The following is a 12674-nucleotide window of genomic DNA, read 5'->3' as shown; positions in this document are numbered from 1 at the left end:
CCAACAAGATAAGGTCGGGAAATAGAATATATTATTCAAGATGCCTGCCCGCCGTTAGTACTCCATTGGACTTGAATGTGGTAATATTTTCATCAAATAACGTGGGATAACTGTTGTCGAGATAGGACTGATAACGTAGGTAATGTTTTGCACTTTTTCCCCGACTCCGCTGCACCATTCTCTTTCTATTCATAGAATTCGTATCCCAATTATGATAAGTTCTGTATAGCTTGGTGTAGTACTTTGTTTGCATCCTTTGCAAAACGAATAAATTGAACACCATAGGAAGGATCAAGAAAAACATAATCAGGGCCTATTGCTATGATCTTGTCTCGGTACTGTGCAGGTCTCCATAATAGCGGCTTTTTGTCAAATTGTATCCAACCGCCATTTGGATCTCTGCTATATTCACTGAAATCCAAGATTATGCGAGCTGGTCTTTCTTCGCTCTCTCTGACCAAGTCAAAACTGTCCACAGTAGATATCTCAGAAGATTGACTTGAAATCGACTCAAAGGAACTTATGTCAAACATTCCTTCACTAGTAGACACAGTTGAGTCGTCAAGGAGAAAGAAGCGATCGAGCAAATTGTATACTTCGATACCATCGCTATCTGTGCTCAAGTTTATGAAGAATGAGCGGGAACCTAGCCGGGGCCGAATCATGGCTAAGGTTCCACTCAAAGACAATTTAGGTCTTGGTTTCTGGATCCCAAAATACCAGTGTTGATCCACAGGATAGTACGGAAATTTGATCCGAGAGAGCTGTTCGCCGGTTTCAAGATTGTATAAGAGAAATACCTCATCCCTCGATGACACCTTACTGGAGCACCATAGAACTCCCAATTGACTGTCGGCAAAGGCTATTGAGGCAGCCTCCTGTGATCGATTGTCCGGTTGTCTGAAATTCCTCGTCCGTTTCCCTGTCGTGATATTCCATACAGAAACGCCGCCCATAGACCGACGTGCAGCTACCCACCGATCGCCATTACGTCTTTTGTCAGAGACTGCAATAGGTCCACTATCGAAGTCACCCGAGACTCTTTGCGAGCTGTCATCGACTAAATCCCACCCAAGGATCAATTGGAGGCCGCCGACTAGCAGGTAGCGATCCTTGGGTGAAAATGTGATAGTCCGGATGCTTTGATGAATGACGTCGTCTATGGCCAACGAAAATAGCATGTCGCTTGCCAATGCGTCCCATACTTCAATACTGCGACCGAGGTTGTAAGCTATCAACTGCCCGTTATCAGAGATGTGGAATTCCTCGTGAGCATCTCGTGTTGTACGTGGCTTATCAGCTAAAAGGGTATTAGCATCCAAGATCCATAACTCGCTCTGAGTGGCGCATGCAATTATCTGATCATCGAATGAAATCGCAATTTCTTCCACTCCTATAAGATCTGGTAGGTTAATTACCCGCCGTACACGGTGATAAGCACGATCATATATGATAAGTCCGTCCTTCCCACATAGGAGCATCCAAGAATCAGACTGTGAGATGGCCAAACGAGAGAAAGAGTACTCAATGTGACTCCAAATTTCACACTTTTGCTCAACAACATTCCAGAGATAAATGTTATCTCCGCCATCGCAAAACATGAGCAAGTATGTACTGGGGATGAACTTTTTGTCATTTATGGGCAAAATATCCTTCCAGTTAGCATTCTTGTGCTGCTCGCCTGTTCTTAAATTCAGGACCCAAATTTGCGTGCTGGGATACATGTGGAATGCTACCCAGGAACAGTCTGATGAGAAGGAGAAGTAAACTTTTTCACTCCATGGCGCAGAACACAAACGAGGCAATGCCTGCTCGAGAGGATACCGTCGACGAATTCCACCGCTAATATCATAGATCACAAACAGTGACCCATGGCACACTAGCAGGCACTGACTGTCAGGTGCGATCGTCATGCCTAGAACTACAGGGCTGTCAAGCTCTTGACGCCAAGCGATCCTGTTCAAAGCCAAGTCGTGAACCTGAAGTTCGCATTCAGCCGATGACCGCGCTGCCTTTGAACCCGATCCGGAAGCGATAATTGCTAGCCATTTCCCATCTGACGACGGTGCAATTCTTTCCTCGCCACGGAAATCATTTCTTTGTATGACATCAGGCACAGGTTCTTGGTTGACGTGCCATCTGGTCAATGATTCGTCTGTGGTTACAACTAGCATTTGACTTGTGGGCGCGAAGGTCATAGTCTCAAGATCGAAAGGTTCTTGGGGTTCAAAAATGCTCCGAATTGGGCTCCACTCATCGTCGACTTTTGGGCCCTCGGAGAAGATTTCCGAAGTGTACTGTTTGAATCGACGGCGGATAAGGCTATTGTTCGGGCTGAAGAGCAAACCAGAGGCGTAAATCTGGAGTGGGTAGCTTTCAATTATAGAGCAGAAATAGTGTGAGAATCTGAGGGCATCCTCGATCAGGATCTTGTAGCTTGCTTGCCCTTGCTATTGGAATCGATTAGTACAATAAGGCTGGCTTAGCGCCATGAGGAAGAATTTGAAACATACAACTGGTAAATTCCCTACAAATGCCAAGGCTTTCAGTGCTGCTGGTAGATTCTGACATAAAGCAAGCGCCTCCAACCAGAACAAGAACTTTTCGTTAATAAAATTATGAACAGTGTCAATCCCGGGGATATTGCCGTTTTCCTCCTCTTGAATGGAGAGCTTATATGCCTCTTGCATATGATCAGCCCAGAAAACACATGAATATTCCATGTTCTCCAATGGATCCGGATCGGGACAATTCCGGAGAGCTTCATCCAATGAGACTCCCGGATAGACCAAGCCATAGATATCCTGATGAAGGCTTTGCAGCATAGCGATACACCTTTGAAAGAGGTCGTATTGATGATGCGCAAGTCCAGATTGAAAGAGTAATGTGCCTGACTCTTTGAGCAGAAAGTCTTTCGCAGACTTGTGGACGAACACAACGGTTTTGCCTTTTGTCGTCAGAAATGAACCACATTCCACTATGAGATCAGGAAGTGTCTCCTCATCCATGTTCAGGTTCTCCATAGTTATGAGCTCTGAAAAGGTAAGAGGGCGGAAGACCGTGGACGCGAGGGCAAGGACTCTGATATAGAGATCGCTGCTGTCAGACTTGCGCATTTGGTCCATCATCTGCGCATAGAGCTGGTTAAGACCCTGAGGAAACTCTAGTAACTGATTTGGAATCTCCCAGGCTCGGCATCTCTCCAGTCGTTGACAGACCAAAGCCACCCAAAGAAAGGTGCCGTGGGCATGCTCTGATAGGTAACCATGAATCTTTTGCACGATACTCTTTTTTAGTTTCTTCCTGTCAGCTAATTGGCGAGTTCGGTAAGTGATGTAATTGTTGACAGCTTCAGAGACAGATGTTTCATGGAGTTCCAAAGAGAGCGCTAGCTTTGATGATGTTTCTCCAAAAAGCTCCCCGATTTCGCAGCGGTTGCGGCTAGTAACAATCCATTTGGCGCGTGAAGACGTGCTTGATATCAATGCCAGGAGAAGAGGGAGGTCCTCAACGCATTCATCCAGAGCATCCACAAGCAAGTATATCTCGCCAAGAGCTAAATCGCCTACCATTTTGCGGAAAGTGCCTTCGAGGGACACCTTAGAGTTCCAGTGATCTTTGTCGTGTCCATTTTTGTCGTCTAGATGAGCAACAAGAGCTGGATGCTGAATGGCCAACAAGTAAATGAGCCCTTTTAAGATTGCTACATAGTTGTTCAACCCGGAATTTGTGGCTTGGCAGAAGAAGTAGGATATTGTGTTGCGATTCTTTGGGCTCTCTAGTCTCGTGGAAGGCTGCAGCTCGTTGATAAGACCGGACAGTAACATCGTCTTCCCTTTGCCGGGGTCTCCTCTTATCCACAAAAGCCGGCCACTCTCGCTTTCATCACGCCAAGTGATGAACTCGGGGCTATCAAGGACCCAAACATACGAATCCTTCAACAGACCGCCGTTAGTCTGTTCAATCCTGGCTTTATCATCACGAGGATTAGTCGAGCGCAATGCGTCCAAGTATTTCTTGGCACCATCCTGCCCAGATCCGCTGCGATGGTGATGCGTTATGTTGTAGCTGTTGCCGACATGCACCCTGGAAGAGCCGGATGCATTTAATGACTGCACGGCGGTGGATGATGGGTTCTCCATTGTGAGATTGGTAATCCAAAGGAGATGATCACTCAATGGGGAGGCAGAAAATGAGACTGAGGAAGAAATCACACCGAGGATTGAAAGAGGGGGAGAAAAGGGGAAACAAGGATATATCCAATCACAACAAAGACTTGGAAATGGCTGGTGATTTGAGTGACTGAGGCTACCCCACTCAGAACCAACAACCAACAGCTTGAGGTGAAAATAACTCACCATAGTGGCCGGTTTCATCAATTGATAACCGTAACTTGCAACAATAATTATGGCTGAGATATTTGGCACCGTCGCTGGTGCGATAAGCATCGCCGGCCTATTCAACAACTGCGTCGATTGTTTCAACTACGTCCAAATCGCCAGACATTTTGGCCAAGACTTCTCTCGCTATCAACTACGGCTCGACGTCGCCAAATCCCGACTGGCAAGATGGGGAGCATCAATCGATATCAACAATAACCGACGATTTAGTCTCATCGAACCAGCAGATCCAACAGTCATATCAGCTCAAGATATTCTCCGAGAGATAGTGGCCAGGTTCGAGACAGCGAGAAAGATCTCCAGACGCTACGAGACCAGGACGGAAGAACAAGGCTTGAGGATTTACACGGAAGCAGATCTTGGTCCAGTTTCGCATCGCCTGCATAGTCGTTTTGATGGAATTACTAAACAGCGGTATAAGAGCTTGGGGTTGATGAAAAAGACATGCTGGGCTCTTTACGACAAGAGCTATATGGGAAGGATGATTGATGATATCATTGCATCTATTGAAGACTTGGAAAAAGTCTTTCCTAGCACTCCCCAGCTCACAAGTCAATTAGTACAGATGGAGATTGAAGAGATAAATGACGAGCAGGAGTTGGAATTGATTCACGATGTCACTGAAGGTGTAGATCCTGTGTTATCTGATGCCTCCAAGAATAAGAGTCTGGAAATTGCAGGCAAAAATTCTGCTGGACGGATCACTGGACCGGGCAGGGTTAAAATTGGCAACTCATTTCTAACAGAGTCGTTTCCAAATTCACAACGCGTTCGAGTCGATACAGTTAATCATGTTGATGAGATTAATACTGCAGAGCCGTCAAGAGTTCATATTGGCAATACTTGGGGTGGCAAGGGGTTTTGGGATTGAGAGATATTGTTGGTAGAGGGCATCATGTCTCTTTGTTTCAGCGTTTCTATATTTCATCTTCTCAAGTAATTTTAATGCATGGCTATACTAAACTGTGTCTTATTTTCTACTTGCTGAATCTTGATAAGTGAAGCCTGAACGCCGCACGCTACATCGTGATAATTGTATACTAACATCAACATGCCGATCCTGCCGCAAAGCAAAAGGGTGTTAGTTAACAGTCCAGCCAATCATCTAATCATGCCGTAAGTCATAGGAGCCATTCAGCCTTAAACCCGTTCATCAGTCAAGCCGGCTCATCTAAATACAAGTCAACGTGGCATAACTACAGGACAGATCTTTTCACATACAAGCTAAGCACACTTAGCAGGCCGCACTTCATAAGTTATCATCTGCGCCCTCAAACTCACCATCATCAGCACTCTGCTTTTCGTTTACTACATAATTCTTGCCCTGCCACTTCCTCTTATCTTCTAATATTATTAACTCATAGGAGCTCAATAGCAGTCTATCTCTTATCACTCTACAATTCAGAGGGATACCAGTCGTAGCTAAGTCCTTAACCTCTTCAGCATCACTCAGTATCTCATAGAGCTTAGAGTATGGGATCAAGAATACGAGGTCAGGACAGTCTTGAAGCAGTTCATCGGGTGCAAAGTCGTGAAGTGACAGGTCTAGTACAAGACTCTGTTTGATTGGACTTCCATCTGCTGATGGAAAGGGCTAAATCTGCAAGTTCGGCATTCTTGAGGCTCATATCAGCGACATACCTTTTGAATTAACAACCTGCTCAATTTTCAAATTCACGTCGCCACTCTCTTGCTGCAGCAATCTGGGCTCCCAGACAGAAAAAGTAGACTCGTCGTTATTGAGATCAAAGCATAGGACGACTTTAATAGCCCCATAAGTGCAGTAAATGTAGCCCTTGGCGGTCTTGGAGTTATCTTCCGCCTTGCCCCTTTGCAACCATGATGACTACGCGTGGCAACGCACCAACTTTATAACGGAACTGGGCGTAGGGCTGGCGATGCGATGGAGGGGCGTTATCGTCATAATAGAGAACGACTTTGGCAGACCTTGAACTCTGGATCTTGGTTGAAAGTTTGTGGACTTGCTAACTATCACGACCCTGCAGGAAGAGTTTCTGATAATTTGCTAATGCCAAGGACCAAGTGAATGTCTCATAGGCCGGTGAAGGCATGAGAAAAGTAATATGTTGACATTAAGAGTCGTAATCAAATCTACGAAAATTTACTTCAATCTTGTCCTAAAGATGCGCGATTTCGTCGTTGCTGAGATAAAAGCTCATCAGCGAAGCGACATCACCAATCTCAATTTTGCGCCTGAAGTCGGCAATGCGTTGGGCCAGTTCGTCATCAGCGGTTGATGCAACTCGGCAACACTCACCAGAAGCTGGAGGCAATGGCAGGGACTTGCGCTCGGGTGAGGTGATCTTTCTGTGAGACCCGAAGTTCGAAGTCTCTTTGGTGATGGTTCTGGTTATTTTCGATGCGTATCTTCCATAATTAAAGTGTACGCGTTGAGAGTGATTTATCTGATGTTTTGTTTTGGTCTGAATTGATTGAAGATGAATGGTGGGGCGCGTCTGAGAAGCGGGACGCGCTACTTATCTTATCGATTGTCGATAAGCGACACACCCTAGCTCAGGTCATAGGCACAATAGCCACAACACCACTTACTTACCCTAGTCACCTTGGATTTTATTACCTTCGCCAGGATAAACAGCATTAATATTATTTACTTTATCAGCTTTTATAATATTTAGTAAATAAATGATTTAAACATCAATAAATACATATTAAAAATACCTAAGTCTTTATTACAGCATATTAAAACCTGTTAAAGTTATCTGCCTCAATGTCATCGCCTGCATCATCATTGATCCTGTGTCATTGCGACGTTATCACGTTGGGCATCAAATCACACCAGTACTGTGCCGCGCTCCATATACGCTTGGCATCAACAACTTCCGCGGACTCCCATAAAGCAAAATCTAAACTCCAATCGTCATGCCACGGCGATTTATCACGAAAACAAACTCATGCAACCCCCACTCGGTCAACTGGAAACAAGGCTTGGCATTCTCAGCTCAATGATTGCAGCGAATATTTCGCATCTGTGACAACCTTTTCGAGGCTCTCTTCAAGTCGCTTGTTCATATCAGCAAGAGCTGCATTTCTATCCATGAGGTCCTTGTTTTGTGCAGCGAGGGCATTTTTGCTGTTTTCTAGCTCCTTGACTTTGGAAGCAATTTTGTCGAGGCGCTCCTTGCAAGACTTTGTCGCAATTACTGATTGCTCAAATCTCTCTTTGAGCTTGCTGCTCTTGGCTACAACACATTGATTGCTGGCCTTGAGAGCTGTAATTTCCTTGGCGGGGACTTTATTACTGCTCTCTAAAGCTCGGTTTTTTGCCGTGAGAAGCTCCTTATAACTCTTGGCAGCATCTCTTGCAAGAGCAATTTTAGTCAAGAGGTCCTGGCTCGTAGCAATAAGAGCTCCGTTATCTGAACCTATGTCCCTGTTTTCCTCAGCAAGGGCTTCGTTCTCAGTAACAAGATCTTTGTTACTCGACTCCAGCTCCTGACTCTTCTTAACAAGCTCTTCATTCTCAGTAATGAGACCCTTGTTACATGACTCCAAGTCCTTGTTCTTCTTAACGAGAGTCTCATTCTTGCTGTTGGCTGCATCAAGTGACTTCTCAAGTTGGCGAATCTCACCGTGGAGCTTTACCTTCGCCATCACGTTAGTCTCGTGGATGCGATTGTCGGGGTCAAAAAGTGCTTGATATAAAGATTGCGCCTTGCGCTGAAGTGCTTCTACTTCGAGCTGTAGCTTGAGATTGTGCTGCATCGTAGACTGTTTGTCTTACTTAGATTGTCGTAGTTTCTTCTTAAGCTCTTTAGTCTTCTTAACCTAGTGCGCTTCTCTTTTCATCGGATATGACAAGAATGACACATCCGAGTCAACCTCGATATCAGCCTCTGTCGGAATATCTGCAACCTGATCTGGCTTTTATTTCGTGGCATATGTATTGCTCTGTTTCATGCCTTCGAACTGCTCTCTCCAGTCATGAAGTACAATAGCTAGGGCACCATCATCCTCAACCCACTCTCGTGGAAACTCCAGCTCGGAGAGCCGGCGGTGGGATGTGATTCTAGTGACCGGGTTGAGGTCTCGCGCGGTTCTAAGGTCATCATCTGTCAATGCAACACCTGCAAATGGAGGCCCTTGGGATAGGAAATGCGCAAGATGCTGGATTTGTTGGGCAACCTTGAGGATCTCAACGTAGGCCCCCGAGTCGGGCTTCTCAGCAGAGGCTGTAGACATGATGAGATTTAGGTTAATCTCGGATGTCTTTCAGCTTTTGGGGAAGGAAATCGGGGTCGTTGATAGTTGTCGCGATTAAGCAAAAGTGTGTAGTAGTTGAGAAGGTTGACATACTTGACGTGCCAGTAGAAATTGTCTATTTATAACCCAAGTGTTGCATGTTCAGAAGCTAAATGTTCCCAGCAGGTGCTCAATTTACTTCAATACTTTACCTATGGAATAGGCAGCAGCCTTTCAGTCGCTGGCATATCTGCTGCCTGCCTCATAGCGAACAAAAGAGAAGCCCTAGACTCTAATAACTCTAATATCTGTCTGATATACCTAAATGAAGGGATGATTACAGAGTAAAGACCCCTGTGTGGCTGCAGGTCTGATATTTATCAATCGATATACCCATTTATTTATAAGGAATTCAAGTATTTAATAATTGGCTCTGTGGTCAGAGATATATGCATTGCACCAAAACCGACATGTTAGTATTTCGTAGAGAGTCCCAGGTTTTATGGCTTTATATACTTTCTGACGTGTCTAGCGCAGCTCGTCATTGATGCACGTAATCAAGAATACGTTGTGAGTGCATTTTGGTAAATCCAGGCCAAGCAGAACACCTGCGTAGAGAGGGAGCCAGAGCTAAAAAGTTGAACATGACTCTCTTCTGTTCAGGGTGACAATGGTGCAGGCAACTGGTGCTATGAAAAATCAGAAAAGAGGGACTTTGGCAGGTCCAGTGACAGTCATCACTCAATCTATGGTGCACATTGGCAGTATGGAGTTCTAGCTACGACGACACCTGGGAAGTCTTATAGGCTTGATATGTGGATGGACTTTCTTTTCATGTTCTGTCTTGAAAGGCATTTGCACAGAACCCTAGTAGCTTTATGTACACTGCTTTCTTTCTTGTTCAGCAAAGTGCCTAAGATTAGATTCCAAACATAGTCGATCTTCTTGTTGCAAATATGAATCATGTAATACTTAAAGAACACGAAGCCATTGAGGAATCAGGCAGTGGGAACAGGGACACTTCCATAAAATCGTGGACAGCTGTTATATTTCCTCAAACCCGGTTCACATGTCCTCAATTATAAATACGTTCATGACACAAGCACTAGGACTACGTCCCAGCTTCTCGCCACAGCAATAAGTGGCGTTACTCTTGCCCTGATCATCTGAACAAGAAGGTGTCCGACTCTTGTTTCTACGAAAAGCCGCGATCATGGATTTCAATGAACTCGTGGCCAGTTGGGCGGAGCTAGAAGCTGCAATCCGAGAAATACAGGGAAAAGTTACAGATCTTTGGCGCATCAATCAGCAACAGGAGGAGAAGATCAGAGACTTGGAGGAGCAAAACGAAGATCGAAATGTCAAGTTCGAGGCCACAAAGACAAGACTCACAAGGACTGAAATGACAATCCGAGCTCTAGAGGCGAAGATTAAGCTCCAAAAAGCCCAGAATGAAGACTTGAAACAGGAGTCTCAACAGCAACAGGATGAGATCAAGGTGTTGAAGTCTCAGAACAAATGCGATAAGCGAGAATATGCCAGCAGAGACTCAGAGCTGGAAAGTGAGAATTCGCTCCAAACCGCCAAAATCTCCGAGTTAGAGATGGCGAAGTCATGCGAAGCCTCGGGCGTCAAAGCTAACTTTTCCTTCCTCCAGTCCAAACTTATGCGCGCAGAAACAGAGTACAAAGATAAGATCAAAGAGCTGAATAGCAAGAGTCTGAAGCAGAAAGTGAAGTTGAGCAACTGTATCAAGGAGTTACAGAGAATGAATGAAGATCAAGAAGCTGAGATTGAAGCTCTAAAGGATCTTCTAAAGGACAAGGAGGATCTCATTTCCAAGCTGCTGGGCGCCTCGCAAACAAAGGATTCATCGTGGGAAACTCAATCACAGCGACTTGCCCTGTTAGAAACCCAGGTCGAAACTCTAGAGGCTGACCACCGATGCCGAGAGTCTAGAAGCCAAGAACTCGAGATGAAATACAGCGCTGAGATATTCCGGCGTGAGAAGTTACAAAAGCAACTCAAGTTGAACCAATATGATGTTGACCAAGTACACGAGATTGCTCAGAGTCTGGAGTTCCACTTCAACAGCACCTATGTCAGATTCTCTGGGGATAATGAGCTACATACAAAGTCGAAATTGGAGGGGGCGTATAAAGAAGCGCAAAGGCTGCAGGATAAGCGGAGGGGTTTGGCTCTAGCGCGACGAATGCGTATTCGAGAGGAAGAGGATCGAGACGGGCATGCTTACTCAAACGGAGATTGATATTGCTAGTCAGGCAGTTGGGATAGCTTGGTAGAGATAGGTTATTTTCTCCCGGGTTATTGTACGATTGAATGATTACGTGGTGGCAGGATATAGATGACTGATAATTGCTCATGGAAGGTATCACGAAACACATAAAATAACATAAATTATTCTTCTGACTTTTAGTTCCAAGTTCATACATATATCGATTAGAAAAGAAACGCCACTGACACTCTTACCGGTATTACCTGCAAGGTGTTATAACTCTTGAGGCCCTGTGCCCTGTTGGAATGAACGTGAATAGGAGTAACCACACAAACTATTTGTTCTTTTCTAACTCTGTCCTAATGAACCTTTTTCCAATCTACGACCTATCTGCTGTAACTGCGTCCACGTGTTCTGTTGGTCTCGTGGTTAGGTGGTTTAGCCTCGTTATACAACATCTCTACTGTAAAGTAAACATGAGAGGGCATTTGCAGAACACTTTCTCATCTCGAAGCGGAGATAAGAATTAAATGTGACTCAACTAGAACTTTCAAGAAGGTAAAGGGATGACTACGATTCAGACAGACAGTTCCTTCCAGATAACCCCAGTCCTGTTAACACATAATTAGCATGATACAGCTGTTTTGTGGATACCTTGTGTATTTGAATGTCATACCTACTGTGATTTTGTATTCTTGACGGTTTGAGCCGGCATGAGCTGCGCTTTTCATGTACGCATACGCCACCTCGAGCTGTTACCAGGACTTGGTTCCACTTTGTTTGAGACGATGTTCGCGTATACTCAATGGCTCCCCAGAACAGATCGGCGAACCGTGTTCTCTATTATCCTTGACATGAGCTGTGGCTTCTCACCCTTTTGTATGTCAATTACAGTTGTTGCCTGGCATTGCCCAAAAGCAATGTCAGTACTACGCTGATAAATATCGATAACATCCATGGTGGAACTTCACAAGCCCGGACTCCGTCGACGCATCTTGTCAATAGTACCAATCAATCTCGATTTCCTCAAATTATTCATAGGTGCTGGTTTTAACAGTCAAGTCTTGAGTTGTGATAACTGGCATGATTCCTGCATGTGAGGGGTGGAATTTTGTTATGATCGACAAGATACAGCGTATTTGCAACACCCCCTGTAAAGATCGCTTATGTGACGACAGTAGAATACGCTCGGTGAGTTTGGATACGCTAAATACTCAATACGCCTTGGAGACCCGATATGCAATTAAAGATCACGGGATTATTGAGAAGCGGGCTTATGGCAAAGTCTTAATGTAAAACATGGCCAAGACTTTTCTAAATAAATACACATGCATCTCTATCCAGGACAATCCTTCAACCACCGAAGCTGAGCAATCTCTATAGTATCAAGCTACTCTTTCGATTACACTGTCATCAAAGGCATCCAGAATTTCTCACCTCGTTCAACATGCACTTCTCCCAGCTCCTGATCACCGCCGCCGCCCTCTTCACCCAAGGCATCCTGGCCGTTGGCATTAAAACCTACAGTGGTCGTGACTGCACCGGCACGGAACAGACTCTCACAGTCGATCACAATGCAGCTTGCAATCCCAAAGTTCAGCGTTTCCAGTCTTACAAGGAGAACGGATTCGGACCGAGCAACGGCCAGAGAATTGCATTCTACGCTCAGCCTAGTTGCTCTCAGGAGTCCTTCATTTACGACACATACTCTTACAATGGAGATTACTTCCATTCCAAGCAGTGCTATAACATCAATGGCCATTCTCCTGTCAAGTTTGCTCAGGGTGCCAAGCTCTATTAATTGAGTATGTAGACAC

General features: G+C 45.0%; 6 protein-coding genes across 6 annotated transcripts; 3 read left to right on the top strand and 3 right to left on the bottom strand.

Moving 5' to 3' along the window:
- Nucleotides 1-209: 209 nt before the first annotated feature.
- On the bottom strand, nucleotides 210-4142 carry FOIG_09697 (uncharacterized protein; the record flags this gene model as incomplete). Its single annotated transcript, XM_031209979.1, has 2 exons — nucleotides 210-2450; nucleotides 2514-4142. The coding sequence occupies 2 exons, from the start codon at nucleotides 4140-4142 to the stop codon at nucleotides 210-212; spliced, it is 3870 nt and encodes a 1289-aa protein (XP_031060230.1).
- A 107-nt stretch (nucleotides 4143-4249) lies between these two features.
- Nucleotides 4250-5413, top strand: FOIG_09696 (uncharacterized protein). Its single transcript, XM_031209978.1, has one exon. It carries the CDS (start codon nucleotides 4408-4410, stop codon nucleotides 5269-5271), a length of 864 nt encoding a protein of 287 aa, XP_031060229.1. The 5' UTR covers nucleotides 4250-4407; the 3' UTR covers nucleotides 5272-5413.
- A 1963-nt stretch (nucleotides 5414-7376) lies between these two features.
- On the bottom strand, nucleotides 7377-8144 carry FOIG_09695 (uncharacterized protein; the record flags this gene model as incomplete). The annotated part of the gene is made up of 1 exon (XM_031209977.1): nucleotides 7377-8144. One exon carries the CDS (start codon nucleotides 8142-8144, stop codon nucleotides 7377-7379), a length of 768 nt encoding a protein of 255 aa, XP_031060228.1.
- Nucleotides 8145-8306: 162 nt separating this feature from the next.
- On the bottom strand, nucleotides 8307-8621 carry FOIG_09694 (uncharacterized protein; the record flags this gene model as incomplete). Its single annotated transcript, XM_031209976.1, has 1 exon — nucleotides 8307-8621. One exon carries the CDS (start codon nucleotides 8619-8621, stop codon nucleotides 8307-8309), a length of 315 nt encoding a protein of 104 aa, XP_031060227.1.
- A 1213-nt stretch (nucleotides 8622-9834) lies between these two features.
- Nucleotides 9835-10890, top strand: FOIG_09693 (uncharacterized protein; the record flags this gene model as incomplete). The annotated part of the gene is made up of 1 exon (XM_031209975.1): nucleotides 9835-10890. One exon carries the CDS (start codon nucleotides 9835-9837, stop codon nucleotides 10888-10890), a length of 1056 nt encoding a protein of 351 aa, XP_031060226.1.
- Nucleotides 10891-12304: 1414 nt separating this feature from the next.
- On the top strand, nucleotides 12305-12658 carry FOIG_09692 (uncharacterized protein; the record flags this gene model as incomplete). Its single annotated transcript, XM_031209974.1, has 1 exon — nucleotides 12305-12658. One exon carries the CDS (start codon nucleotides 12305-12307, stop codon nucleotides 12656-12658), a length of 354 nt encoding a protein of 117 aa, XP_031060225.1.
- Between the last annotated feature and the right edge of the window lie 16 nt (nucleotides 12659-12674).

Source organism: Fusarium odoratissimum, assembly GCF_000260195.1.
Source record: "Fusarium odoratissimum NRRL 54006 unplaced genomic scaffold supercont1.16, whole genome shotgun sequence".
Classification (NCBI taxonomy): Eukaryota; Fungi; Ascomycota; class Sordariomycetes; order Hypocreales; family Nectriaceae; genus Fusarium; species Fusarium odoratissimum.
This window is presented reverse-complemented; position numbering and strand designations above follow the sequence as displayed.

Excerpts from the sequence above, each read along its gene's own strand:
- FOIG_09696 (XM_031209978.1), top strand. The coding sequence starts at position 4,408 with ATGGCTGAGATATTTGGCACCGTCGCTGGTGCGATAAGCATCGCCGGC.